The 14,271-nt window shown below is 36.0% G+C and overlaps 1 protein-coding gene and 1 pseudogene across 4 annotated transcripts in view; one reads left to right on the plus strand and one right to left on the minus strand.

Annotated features, from left to right (window-relative positions):
* The window catches only part of LOC7473199 (WEB family protein At1g12150), a 78,304-nt gene that overhangs the window by 1,671 nt on the left and 62,362 nt on the right, over nt 1-14,271 (plus strand). Inside the window, exons 2-7 of one of the 4 annotated variants that reach the window (XR_008059897.1) lie at nt 95-171; nt 276-387; nt 525-641; nt 1,347-1,725; nt 2,133-2,912; nt 3,119-3,380. Coding sequence is in view for 3 of the 4 variants with exons in the window: in XM_052455190.1 (XP_052311150.1) it covers nt 95-171; nt 276-387; nt 525-641; nt 1,347-1,697 (657 nt within the window). In the remaining variant the exon portion in view is untranslated. Of the gene's footprint in view, nt 1-94; nt 172-275; nt 388-524; nt 642-1,346; nt 1,961-2,132; nt 2,913-3,118; nt 3,381-14,271 lie in introns of those variants that run through there. The other 3 variants (XM_052455190.1, XM_052455189.1, XM_002311717.4) reach the window with 3 other exon arrangements.
* Nucleotides 2,322-7,257, minus strand: LOC18101681 (cytochrome P450 71B26-like; annotated as a pseudogene).

The following is a 14,271-nucleotide window of genomic DNA, read 5'->3' on the forward strand; positions in this document are numbered from 1 at the left end:
TAAGTGTCTTTTAGAGTTGATTTGTTCAATCCTGTTTTTTATGTTTGTATGTTTGAAATCCTAATTTGCTGTTGCACTTGTATGTTGCACACAGGCCGGTGCTTTGGAGAACATCGTTAAGGCATCTCAGCTTGAGATCATTGAGCTGCAGCATTCTGTGGAGGAACTAAGGTATTTAGAATGATTCCTGTAATCGTAAGGCTGCATTTAGACGGTGAACATGTTCTATTCTTGTACTGACTTGGCTGTTATGTTTTGTGGTTACCTGTATTAAGGGCAGAGTCAAGTTTACTTAAAGAGCATATAGAGATTCAAGCCAAGGAACTAAGTCATAGACTGCGCAGGATAGAGGAGCTTGAAGAGAAGGAGAGAGTGGCAAATGAAAGCGTAAGTTGTTAATGTTTTGCTGAGATCAGTTCAACATCAAGCAGTTAACTGCACTGTCCATGGAACACTTCAGAAGGACAAATAATCTTTTGCGTTTTGGTGTTCTGATTACCAAGTTCACCTCTCTGGCATTGTAGGTTGAAGGACTTATGACAGACATTGCTGCTGCAGAAGAAGAAATTACAAGGTGGAAAGTAGCAGCTGAGCAAGAGGCTGCTGCGGGTAGAGCAGTTGAACAAGAGTTTGTGGCTCAGGTATGTTGAACAGATTGGCCATAAAATTTATGCTTGGACATTTTACCTGATATTTGATGGCTAATTGTGTGAACTCGTGAAACCCACTTTCTTTATATCGTAATTTAACCAAATCACTTTTGTCATTGAATTTCCAAATAATAAGAGAAGGTGCTTTTGCAAGTAACTTTTGAGATAATGATTCTTTGATTGGCAAGAGCGGTTTGGCTTGAGCAAAATAAACTAATGAGAATTAAACTAGAAGCTAGTTAGAGCTAAAGGCAATAGAGAAATGATATGTTACAAAACCAGAATTAAGCAGTTTTGTTAGACACTGCAATTCTCTAGGAAAGTAGGTGAGAAATAATTACTTTATCATATTGTTGGCTAGAGAAGGTTTCATTTGATGAATAGAAGAGGCTTTAGACTAATGAGATATCTTGAGAATTATAGTTGAATGCCCTCGTTGATTTTAAATCCACTTCTTTTCTGGTGCTACTCATAGATTGAAACATGGGAGGCATAATTGTTCTTCTTTTTTTCTTTCTTTTTTTTGAATATTTAAATTATGGAATTGGGTTAATATGTTTACATTCAATATGGTGCGAGGCAGCTTGATGAACTGTTTAAAGCAAAGATAAAAAAAATCCTATGTATCTTGATACTCAAAATACTTTCTGAAGAAGTACTGGTTGGATCTTGTGCTTAATCGTTATGTATTTGCAGCTGTCGGCAGTTAAACAAGAACTTGAAGAGGCAAGGCAAGCCATATTAGAATCAGAGAAGAAGTTAAAATTCAAAGAAGAAACAGCAGCTGCTGCCATGGCAGCAAGAGAGGCTGCTGAGAAGTCATTGAGTTTGGCTGATATGAGGGCGTCTAGGCTGAGGGATAGGATAGAGGAGCTCAGCCATCAGCTGGAAGAGCTTGAAACTCGAGAAGATTTGAGGGGCCGAAATGGGCCTAGATATGTATGTTGGCCTTGGCAGTGGCTTGGGCTGGACTTTGTAGGCTACCGCAATACCGAGACACAACTACAGAGTTCAAATGAAATGGAGCTTTCCGAACCCCTCCTATGATCGTCTCTTTTCATTTTTCCTTTTTTGTGTATGTATCACGAACTCTCAAAATTATAGAAATGATAGTCAATACATCTTCATTCTTCAAGCTTAGCTTTCTTTGTTTTTTTTTTCCATATAATGAAGAAGATTTGCACAAGCATATGCATGATTGACTCTCTGCTGTATGCGACTCTGATGACCTACTTCTGAACATTGCCCAAGATGATGATGTACTTTACAGTCAAGATGGAGCAGTTTCTTGTCAAATTTCTTCCATTCAATCTCTGTTTTCTTCTTCTCATTATTCTGTTCAACTTTTAAGGTCTTATGCCTAGTCTTCCACTATCCCTTTATATGGAGTCAAAAGAAAGATCTCCAAGTTGCCCGTTGTTATCTCCGTAACCTGTGTGCATCTTTTATGGTTCTTTGGTAGTTCTAAAGCTCTTCTTTCAGGTTTTGATGGGCATCGATCTCATTGGACACGGAGGATACATCAATCTGTAGGATCGCAGAGTGAATCGAATTTACATCGGACCATGATTTGTTGGTTACTCTCAAGATCCGTTCTCAACACTGGTGGCAGAGTTTAGTAGAAGGCAGCTGGACAAAACAAGGAATGTTCAACTCCTGTTGACAAAAGTGCAAGACAATATGTTCCGCTCACGCACACACTTGAAGCTTTTTGAGACTGATTTTTTTTTTTATTATTATTTTCTTTGGTTGAAGAAGATGGGTTCTATAATTCATTTGGTACGTGTACATCCAACAGCACATCCTCCACCGCATGTAAATCACACAGACATCTTTACATAAGACAAACTGGTAGCAGAGTAATACAGACATTTAAGAACACGTATGTTTAGAAAGCGGTGATATTCGGCTCATTTTATCTGGTTGTGCCTGCTGAGGATAGTTGATACGCACAAGGAAAAGAGGATTCTTCTTAGAGATGGTAAGGCCAGCTGCCTCCTCCATGTTGATGGCTACCGCGTTGGGTAATTTCCAATCAAAACAGTGTAAGAGATTAGCGAGTGCAAGCTCCACCATTGTTACTCCCATAAGTATTCCAGGACAAACTCTTCGACCAGATCCAAATGGCAAAAACTCAAAACGTTGTCCTTTATAGTCAATGGGGCTGTCAACAAATCTTTCAGGGAAGAACTCTTCAGAATCTCTCCAGTACTCAGGATCTCTTCCAATTGCCCAAGCATTAACTTGTATCAGTGTTTTGAGGTAAATGTCATAACCATTGATTTGACAGCGAGACATGGTTTCTCTTGGGAGAAGTAGGGGGGCAGGAGGGTGCAATCTCAGAGTTTCTTTTATTACCATCTTGAGATATTGAAGCTCATCTGTTCTCTCCTCAGTTGCTCTTCCTTTCTGTCCAACAGAGCTCCTAATTTCTTCTTGTGCTTTCTTCATTATTATTGGATTTCTAGCAATCTCTGCCGTTGCCCAGATGACAGTGATGGCACCGGTGTCAACTCCGCCTAAGAATATATTCTGAAACTCAAGCATCACAGATAAGTTAGATAAGACTTCTTCATTTCTTTTAGTCATATAAAAGATATTCAAGTTAGATATCTGGATCTTAGTTTCAACGAGTCTTAAAAAATCATGTGTAAATAAGCACTGAATGTGTTCCTTCTCTGCTGTAACAACTTGAGGAACATGTGGCAACAACAGCTAGGCTTTTTTCCACTCGATATGCCAGAGTAGCACCCTGCTTCAAATGGGTGCTGCTCGACCTGCTTCATGTGATCTTGAAAATCCAATTATGTAAGAAACAAAAGTATCATGGCTGTCATGGAAAACATAAAAAAATAATAATTATACAAGGGAAAAACCATCTGTAATTATGCTGAGAGATGAAAAACAACTGTATGAAAGTGGTCACTCTGGATGCTGCAAGAGTGTAGCAAGGTCCATGCCTGTCCTACTTACAGCCTACTAGGATACCTGTCATGTTGGTTACTGAACCTTCCATGGCATTTCCAATTTTTTTTTTGTATATTTGATAATAACCTTTCATTTGCTCATTCTTAGTGGCTATAGAGGGAAAGGGCTCGTAGCTTAAAAGGATGACTGCCTTAATATTATCTTTTGTGAGCTGTGGTGCACTAGATTCAGTTTGATCCCTCTCCATTTTCAGCAGCACGTTGATAATGTCTTCCTTCCGTTCTTTCCTCTCAGCTTTAAGATGATCATCAATCACCTGCTGAAAAAGAGTATCCAGCTCAAGGAAAACTCGTTCAATCATTGCGTCATAACCTGTAATAAGCATCCTATTATGGCCTCAGCTTCATGAATCGCTTTTCGACATCTTTCATTATGAAAATCACTTCCTTGAAAACTCTTCCCAAGAGCCATCCTGAATACTATACTTGCAAATACAGAATATAGCATCTGAGTGAGATTAACTGGAGTTGCAGGTGATGATGACTGGGATATGGAATTCATAAGAAGAGATATTACTTCTTCCCTAATGAACCTAAATGACTGTACTCTTCAAGCTAAAAAGCTCAAGAACATATAGTTTTGTTGTTTCTTTTTCAATATAAGCGGAAGAGGAAACAGAAGGAGAAGAAGTAATGCCAGAGGTAGAATATAGAAAGCCATTTGAACAACCTCAAGATTTTTCTGTACCTTCAACTTGACCATTTATTTCTTAAATATCCAAGCTATATATGAACCTACAAATTAACTAATATGAACTGTTAAACTCGCTAGGCCGCTGTTACTGTTTTATTACTCAGATTTGGCTTAGATAATCGGTTGAATTGTTTAAATTAAGTTGTTTGCACCTGTCGTGTTCTTGAACATATGGAATAAAAACAAACCTCTACCTCTTGTTAGTCAGGAAACTTACGCTGCTCATCTGTTATCCCAAAAGGAATACATGACGAATCATCCATGGATTCCCTATTAAGCAAGTCAATTTATGAAGCATTTGCCTGCTAATATTGCATTACTGGTTCGAAAGGTGGAGAACGTTCTGAGAAAGAATTATGCTGTCCCTGACTTTTAAGTTTAACTTGCTATGCACTGCCCTCAATCCTGGAAAACTCACTGTGAGTAATACTTCGAAACTAAAAGGCCAGTTGAGTTTGCATCTTGGTGAATATTGAAAGTATTTAAGTGAAGAAAGAAAATAAGAAGAAAGTTAAAGACAGCAAACAAATGTGTACTGTTTTAGTTGATCTGAATTGAATTAATTGGTTAAAATAAAAGATTAACTAAACAAATCCTGACAACTAGAACAATCTGCAACACTCTTTTTCACTTTAGAAGACTCAAATTCCAATCTTTTATCTTAAAGACTCAAACCTACTTACTGAAAGAGGTTTAGTAAACAAGTCAGCTAGTTAATTTTTAGACTTATAATAGATCAACTTAACATCACTATTTTTAAGTACTTCTTGTAAAAAATAGAGTTTGATGTTAAAGTATTTGGTTTTTCCATGAAACACTGGATTGTGATAAATTACTATAGCTGCTTAATTGTCCACTGAGATCTTTGTTATTTCTTTCTCCCCCTGTGCAAATCACAGAGAATCTTCTGAAGCCACAATGTTTGATTCACTGTTGCTGTTGCTGCAATAAACTCTGCTTCTGCAGTGGATTGTGTCATAATATCTTGCTTCTTGGATGACCGTGAAAACATTCTTGACCCTAGGTTGTAACAGAATCTAGAAATACTTTTTATGTCATCAATATATCCACCCCAATCACTGTCAGAAAAGCCATGCAATCTTAACTTCTGACTGCTCTGAAATTGAACACCAAAACTGATTGTTCCTTTGATGTATTTTAGAATTCATTTGACTACTCTCAAATGTATTTCTCTTGGACAATGCATGAAACGAGATAGAAGACTTATTGCATAAAGTATATCAAGTCTGGTTGTCGTTAGATACATCAAACAACCAATTAAACTTTTGAACTTCTCTTCATCAACTCTGTTGGTTCCATTTTCTTTGTTGAATTTGTCTTTTTGATTCATTGGAGTGGTTGTTGGCTTACAATTCTTCATGTGAAATTTCCTTAAAATTTCCTTTGCATACTTCTTCTGGAAGATGAATATCTCATTTTTGCCTTGCTTGATTTCCATTCTAAGAAAAAATATCATGAGACCAAGATTAGTCATTTCAAAAACTTGTATCATCTTTTGTTTGAATTCTTCGACTTGTTGTGCATTGCTTCCTGTCACTAGAAGTTCATCAACATAGAGTGATATTATGAGAATATCATTGTTAGTTTTCTTTACATAGAGAGTTGCTTCAAACAAGCTTTTTTGAAAGCCAAAGCTCATCAAATAATCATCAATTTTGCTATACCAGGCTCTAGCAAGTAGACATTCTCTTCTTTTTCTTGAATTACAAACACAGCTGGTTGTTCAACATAAATCTCTTCATGCAGAACACCATTCAAGAAGGCTAACTTGACATCTAATTGGAATACCTTCCAATTCTTGTGTGCATCAATAGCAAATAATAGTATGATGATGTCCATTCTTGCTATAGGAGCAAAAGTATCTGAATAATCAACACCAAAATATCTGAGCATACCCTTTAAAAATCAGCCTAACTTTATGTTTATTGATGGATCTATCTATATTTAATTTAGTCATGAACACCCACTTGACGCTAATGATGTTTTTGTCTGGTGGTCTGTCAACCACTTCCCAGGTATAGTTTTTTTGAATCATTGATATCTCCTCCTCCATTGCTTTCTACCATGTAAAGTCCTGGTGAGCTTCTTCATATGGTTCACAGACTGCCACATTGCTCCATTGATAAATGTTTGCAAGAGATTTTGTGCCTCTGATTGGTGAATCATCAATTGATTCATCATTCTATTGAGATTTATCTTGAACTCCAATCAGCGTGTTGTTTTGTGAGTCTTTCCAATCCCATTGTTCCTCTTCATGGAAATGAACATCTCTTGTAATGGCTATCTTTTGAGTTTGAGGATGATATACTTTGTAGGTTTTAGAAACAAAACTATAGCCTATAAAAATACCTGGTATAGCCTTCTTGTCAAGCTTATCTCTCTTGATCAGTGGAACATGAACATAACATATACTGCCAAATTTTTTAAGAAAGCTTAATGAAGGTTTGTAATCATACGCTTCAAATAACATCTTTTGCTTCAAAAATTTTGTTGGAAGTCAATTTTGAAGAAAAACAACTATGTTAGCTGCTTCTGCCCAAAAAATCTTGGATAAATCCTTCTCATGTAGCATGCATTTGACCATCTCCATTATGTATCTATTTCTCCTTTCACTGACTCCATTTTGTTCTGGAGTGTAAAGAGTTTTGAGTTGATGTTCAATGCCAGCATCTTCACAGTATTGATTGAACTCTAATGAAGTGTATTCTTTACCATTGTCAGATCTAATGGCTTGAATTCTACATCTACTCTGATTCTCCACATTCTTCTTGAATTTCCAAAAGATCTCAACTACTTCTGACTTGTATTTCATAAAGAAAATCCAACACATTCTGGTGAAGTCATCAATGAAAAGAATGTAATATCGACTACCTTTCAATGAAGGTGTTTTTAGAGGGCCAGCCATATCTGTATGAATTAATTGGAGTTTTTTTTTACAGATTTCCAAGTTGATTTTGGAAATGCTTTCCTATTTGGTAATTGATCAGAAAATAGAGGCACTTCTTTTTACATCATTCTTCTTCATACTAAGCATCCGTTGTTGATGACAGTGTCCCAACCTTTTATGCCATACTTCTATATCTTTTAGCTTTGTTGAAAAAGCTGTGTGCTCCTCCTCAAATGGTAAAAATGAGAAACTTTTACCTCTCATCTTAGCTTGCAATATTTTTTTGTCCAGCAACATAAAAAATATAACATAATTGATCTTAAAAAATCACCTTCATGCCCTTTTCTATTAGTTGCCCAACACTTAACAAATTTTGTTCTATATCAGGTACATAGAGAACATCTGAAATTGTTTATGTACCAGAATTTGTTGTGATAACAATGGTTCCTTTTCCCTTAGCTACTATACAATCACCATTTCCAATTCGAACCCTTGCAACTTCTATAGATTGCAATGTTCTGAAAAGACTTTTGTCAAAAGTCATGTGGTTTGTGCAACCACTGTCAATGAGTCAATTATCTGAGGAGTTTTGAATTGAAAAACACATAGCTATGAACATTTGATCTTCATCATCTTGACTAGCAACTTGAGCATCTTCTTCTTATTCTGAGGTTTAGTTATGCAAATAACTACTTCATGTTCAAGTTGATTGCATTTGCTACACCTTGCATCAGGTCTCTTCTAGCACTTGAATGGTGGATGGCCTATCTTGTTGCTGTGTTGGCATGGTGGAAAATTTCTTTTAAAATTTTTTCCCTTGTTCTGAAATTGATTCGCAATAAACTTATTGCTGCTTAAAGCTTGGTTTTTCTTGAAAAACTTCTTTATATCCTTTTAGAATCTTGATACTTGCTTGTAAAGCTTCTTCTGCAAAACAATCTTACCTCATAAGTCTTCGTTGTTCTTGAGCTTGCAAGGAATTCAAAAGTTCTGCCAATGTAATTTTTAACATATCTTTTGTATTCTCTAATGTAGTAATTAAAGCTTCATATTTTTTTGGTACTATAACCAGAAGTTTTTCTTTAATTCTAGAGTCTGTGAACGTGGTTCGTAGTAATCTGACTCTGTTTACAATACTATGCAACTTATCTGAGTATTCCTTTATGGTCTTAAATTCTTTCATTTTTTGCAGCTCAAACTCTCATATCAAGTTTAGGCTTTGCATGCCATAAATTCTTTCATCTCCTCCATATTCTTTCTTCAGATAATCCCAAACTTTTTTTTGTTGATTTAAAAGACATGATTCTTGTGAAAATGATTGTTGAAACAACAACAAACAGACATTCTTTTGCTTTTGCTTTTGATTTCTTCGTTTTTCTTTCTTTATGAGTCTTGATCTGGGTCATGGTTGGATTATTTGGTAATAGAGGGACATCAAAATCCTCTTCAATGGCTTCCTAAAGATCTAAAGCCTCCAAATAAGTCTTTATTTTCATTGCCCAAAGTTGATAATTCTCTTCATCAAAGATAGAAGAAGTAATGTGAGAAAAACTTGCTTCATCTTTCATTACAGGTCCCTTAAAAAAAAATGCTTTGATATCAATTGAAAGTATTTAAGTGAAGAAAGAAAGTACGAAGAAAGTTAAAGATAGTAAACATATATGTACTATTTTATTTGAACTGAAATGAATTAATTGTTTAAAATAAAAGATTAACTAAACAGAATCTTGACAGCTCTTGAAGCAATCTAAACAATTGAGTTTGCATCTTGGAGGATATAGCCAACTAGGAGATTGGAATTGGGTGTTATTTCTTTCATGATATTGTTCTAATTAACTTGAGATAATTGCATTGTGGATAAGTCAAGATATCAAGCAATTTAATAGAATCAAGTAGACCCATTTTATTTGATTTCAAATGCCCAGTTGAGTTTGACATATAATGCCCTATTGCCATTTTTAGTAAGAGATGCAAAATATAGCAACAATGCGAATCTTAAATACCAAGGTTTTGCTTTTGAAAGTAGACATCAGTTTTGAATAACTCTTTACTCTAAATCTAGCTATAACAGCTAAGGAACATGAACAATTAACCCCATAATGCAGTATTTGGAATCAGCTTTGGCTATGCTATGTCTCATGTTGTATTTCAGCCTGCAAAAGGGTTATGCAAATTCTCATGGTGCTCATTATGTATTACTCAATTTCCTCGAGAATTTATCTTGGAAGGAAGCAAGAAAATACACCATAACAGAAATCTCACAAGAATAAACATGTTCACGTGCTTTGCATATCTCAACCTGAGTACACTTCCAGGTGAGAGTATTATAGATTACATACAGAATTAATCCATTTCTCTGTCATGCATGCTCAGTCTTAGCCCTATACCAACACACTAAATTTCATTGTTTTGGCCCTCTACAACCGCATTTGTTCCATGAAATCGATTAGGGTGCCTCATCACCGCTTAGGGTCCATCTCAATTACTATTTATGATATTCATTAATTTTCATCTTTATTTATTAAGTAAAAATGAATCAAGAACTCTTTCTAGAAGCAAAAGCTCATTGGAGGCAGTTTTGAGCATGTCTAGCATGCTTAACAAGCCATGGGACAGATTGAGGCAACAAATTTCGACTATGAATTTGCAACTCTAATACATGGTTTCCCTAAAGTTGTGGATTAGATGTTTCACAAACGATGGTACATGACCTCATTTTACTGCTGAATGGCCATTTTAGAGTCCTTAAGATAAAATCTATTTTACTGGAAAAATATCAACAAATTCAGGGTTAATTGTGATAAACCAAAAGATCTTTAAGAGTGCCTGTGAAGAACCTGAAATATTTGGACTAAAAGTTGTCATCGTAAATGCATTTTCCATGTGCAGGACCCACGCAGGGAGAAGGTTATGTTGGCAAAGACTTGGTCTTAGTTGTTGGTCATGTCCACAAAGCTTGCTTGCTTAAGAATAGGTCAATTAGTTATTATTTGATTTTCAATAATGCATGATTGGCTTGTTGCCAATAGTAGCTGTTAGTGTCCTAATTCTTAGAGATATGATCTTAGAATTAGGAGTAGTTATTATTTTCATTCTTGTATTTAAACCATTTCAAAATCAGTAATGTCAAGCTTATTCTAATTAAAACTCTTGCGGTTAATTCTCACCCTGAGTATAATACAATATGCACTATAGCATTTCATAGCCTGATTGAGACCTATCATTGATATTAGAGCCATGGGTACAAATAAGGAAATGATTGAAAGTTTAGAGGCTGGATTGGGTGGACTCCAAAACAACTTTAGCCGCATGGAGATTGGTGTTAATAATAAGTTGCACTAGATAGAGGATGCTCTTAGCAAGCTCTTTGAAGTCCTACTCTCCAACCAAACTGCATCTATTAGCAACAATTCTGACCCTACTGCAAGCTCTCTTAATGGACGCTCTCGTTCTATAAGAGAGGAATCTAGAGATATCTCAAAAGGAGGACGACCATTATTTTCTTCTAAATTAGCTAGTTTGGAGTTCCCTTATTTTTCTAGAGATAACCCCGTTGAATGGTTCACAAGAGTGGATCAATTCTTTGAATTTCAAAGCACCACTGAATCTCAAAAGGTGTCTCTAGCTTCTTTCCATTTACAAGGTGAGGCTAATCAATGGTGGCAATGGTTGAGAAGATCCTATTAAAAAAAAGGTAGGGAGGTGACATAGAGCACTTTTCAAGAAGAATTGTGGGCAAGATCTGGTCCTACTAAATGTGAGGACTTTGATGAAACCTTGTCAAAGGTAAAGTAGGAAGGTTCTTTGTGTGAGTATTAAAAGGACTTTGAACGGCTGAGTAATCAAGTGCTTGAATGGCCATAAAAGGCTTTACTAGGGACATTCATGGGCGGTTTCAAACCAGAAATAGCTGATGGTATAAGAATGTTCAAACCAAAATCCTTGAAAGAAGCTAGTAGTCTTGCATGAATGAGAGATGAGCAGCTGAACCACCAACAGAAAGTCACACAATCTGTCAATCGAACTACTGTCGACTACCTTATGAAAAGACTCTTCTAGGATGAAATGCAGAAGAGAAGAACACATGGGCTATGTTTTAATTGTGAAGAGAAATTCACACTTGGTCACATGTGTAAGGGGCCACAGCTCCTACTGTTAGAAGGTTGATATGAATATCCAGATGGAGACTTTATTAAAAGTTTGATGGAATTCCAACCCGAAATATCACTTCATGCATTCTCAGGATGGACATCATATAAAACCATGCGGGTGCTGGAAAAGATTGGGCCCTATGAGGTGGTTGTTCTCATTGATAATGGGTCTACTCATAATTTTATCAGTGAAAGGGTGGCTAATATGTTGCAACTACTAGTAGTTCCAACCGAATCCTTCAATGTCAAGGTGGTTAATGAAGGGCCATTAAAATGTCAATGAAGATTTGAAAATGTCCATATTACACTCCAAGGTATTCCTTTCGTCCTCACTCTATATGCCTTACCATTAATTAGGTTGGATTTGGTCTTAGGAGTCCATTGGTTGGAACAATTGGGCATCGTGGTATGTAATTACAAGCAGTTAACAATGGAGTTCCAGTGGCACAACCGAACTCAGAATTGTAAGGGATGGATACATCAATTCAATCCACATCAATAAAAGCTATTTCCAGAGATTTATGACAAGGGAGCTCTATGTTTGCCATTTGTCTTCAATCCTCAACTGATCCTACATTACAGAATGTCAATCCTGAGATAAAACAACTATTGGAGGAATTTGAAGAACTATTCCAAGAGCCAACACAACTTCCCCCCACAAGAGGAGTAGATCATCACATCATTCTGAAGGAGGGAACATAACCCATTAATGTGCGACCATATAGGAATGCCTATTTTCAAAATGCTAAAATTGAAAAACAAGTTCATGACATGTTAAAATTAGGGCAAATAAAATCTAGTACTAGTCCTTTTTTATCTCTTGTTTTGTTGGTAAAAAAGAAAGATGGTTCATGGCGGTTTTGCACTGACTATAGAGCATTTAATGTTGTAACCATCAAAGATAGATTTCCTATTCCTACAGTTGATGACCTGCTCGATGAGCTTCATGGAGATACTTATTTCACCAAACTTGATTTACGGGCAGGATACAACCAGGTACGAGTACATCCCACAGATATTCATAAAATTCTCTTTCGTACTCATAATGGTCATTATGAATACTTAGTTATACCATTTGGTCTTTGTAATGCTCTATCTACTTTTCAAGCAATTATGAATTCAATATTTTGTCCTTACCTCCGTAAATTTATACTAGTCTTCTTTGATGACATTTTAATTTATAGCTTCACTTGGATCATGCATCTTGAACATGTTAAAAAGGCTTTTGAAATATTAAGACAACATCAATTTTTTTTGTCAAATTCAGCAAACATGCCTTTGGTTTACAAGAATTGGAATACTTGGGGCATATTGTGACTCCCCAAAAAGTTAGGTTGAATCAAAGCAAAATTAAGACTATATTGAATTGGCCTTGGCCTACTAATGTTTTCGAGTTACATGGATTTTTAAGAGCTACAGGTTGTTATCGGATATTTGTTCGCAACTATGGCTTTATTGCACGTCCTCTCACCAACCTTTCAAAAAGGGCAATTTTGGATGGCCAAATAGAGCTGAAAATGATTTTCAAGAGCTTAAAAAAGTCATGACTACTACACCAAAACTTCAATGCTGAATTTCAATGATCTATTTACTATTGAATCAGATGCTTCTGGCAACGACATAGAGGCAATTTTAAGTCAACAAGGGAAGCCCGTTGCATTCATAAGTCGAGCCTTAGGTATTACCAAACAATTCTGGTCTGTGTATGCCAAAGAAATGTTAGCCATCATTCTTACAATTAAGATGTGGAGACCATTTTTGCTGGGTTGGAAGTTTTACATCCAAACTGATCAGTGCAAGCCTCAAGTACTTGTTGGAGCAACGCATAACAACACTTGAACAATAAAAATAGGTAATTAAACTGCTTGGCTACAATTATAAGATCACCTATAAACCAAGTCACAAGAACAATGCAGTTGATGCATTGTCACGGGTGACGGACAGTCATAGTCTTGATACCTTGTTTGTTGCTCACACTCCATGTCACGACCCGATTCCCGGATCCATGACCGGCACATAGGCAGGTTCCCCTCCAAGGTTCCATACCTATGCAAACCCAAACTTACATACAAACTTATCCATTAAATAAGTCAATCAGAATTCAACACAGCAGTAATAACAAAACTAACTTTATAATATAATTTAATTGACTTAATACAAGAGTTAATATAATTTCATAGTTTTGGAGCACTAACTAGACATAAAGGAAAATGTACAAATTACAACCAAAAGAGTAGGTTCTGAAGGTCCAACAAAAGTGACCTGCTATCAAGCTATAAGCCTGAAAAGGATAAATAATGAGAGGGTGAGTTCAACAACTCAGTGAGTAGATAACATTCAATATACACACACGAGGTAATACTACAATGAGAAATATATATACAAGTACGGCATTAGGTTCTTATAGAAAGCTTTCTCAAATAGGCCATAACAAGAAAATCATATCGTAAAACTCGTCAGAAAATCAAAATGCAATAAGCATGAGGCTCCGTACTGTGGGATGATCAGTCCACACAGGTTGGTGACTTCCCCGACCAACTAGGGTTCATATACGATGTGCACAAAGACTAACACTACCCTGTTAGCATGAGTATTCTAACTAACATATCATAAGTTCATAATCATAATCAAACGGACATATTCATATCTCAAGGCTCAACTCATGACATCAATCAAATGAGGAGCTATCAATTCAGAAGTCAATTCAAAATATATACTGGTTCATATCAAGAATTCAGATTCAACAAATGATCATGCTTTATCATAACAAGGATAATAGTCAACATATATATTATCAATAAGCATGATCCAATTCATATTAACAAATCAAATATTTATAATATTTCTCATGCATATGGAAAATTATCCACTCACCTGACTC

This window comes from Populus trichocarpa, chromosome 8 (assembly GCF_000002775.5).
Source record: "Populus trichocarpa isolate Nisqually-1 chromosome 8, P.trichocarpa_v4.1, whole genome shotgun sequence".
In the NCBI taxonomy this organism is placed as follows: Eukaryota; Viridiplantae; Streptophyta; class Magnoliopsida; order Malpighiales; family Salicaceae; genus Populus; species Populus trichocarpa.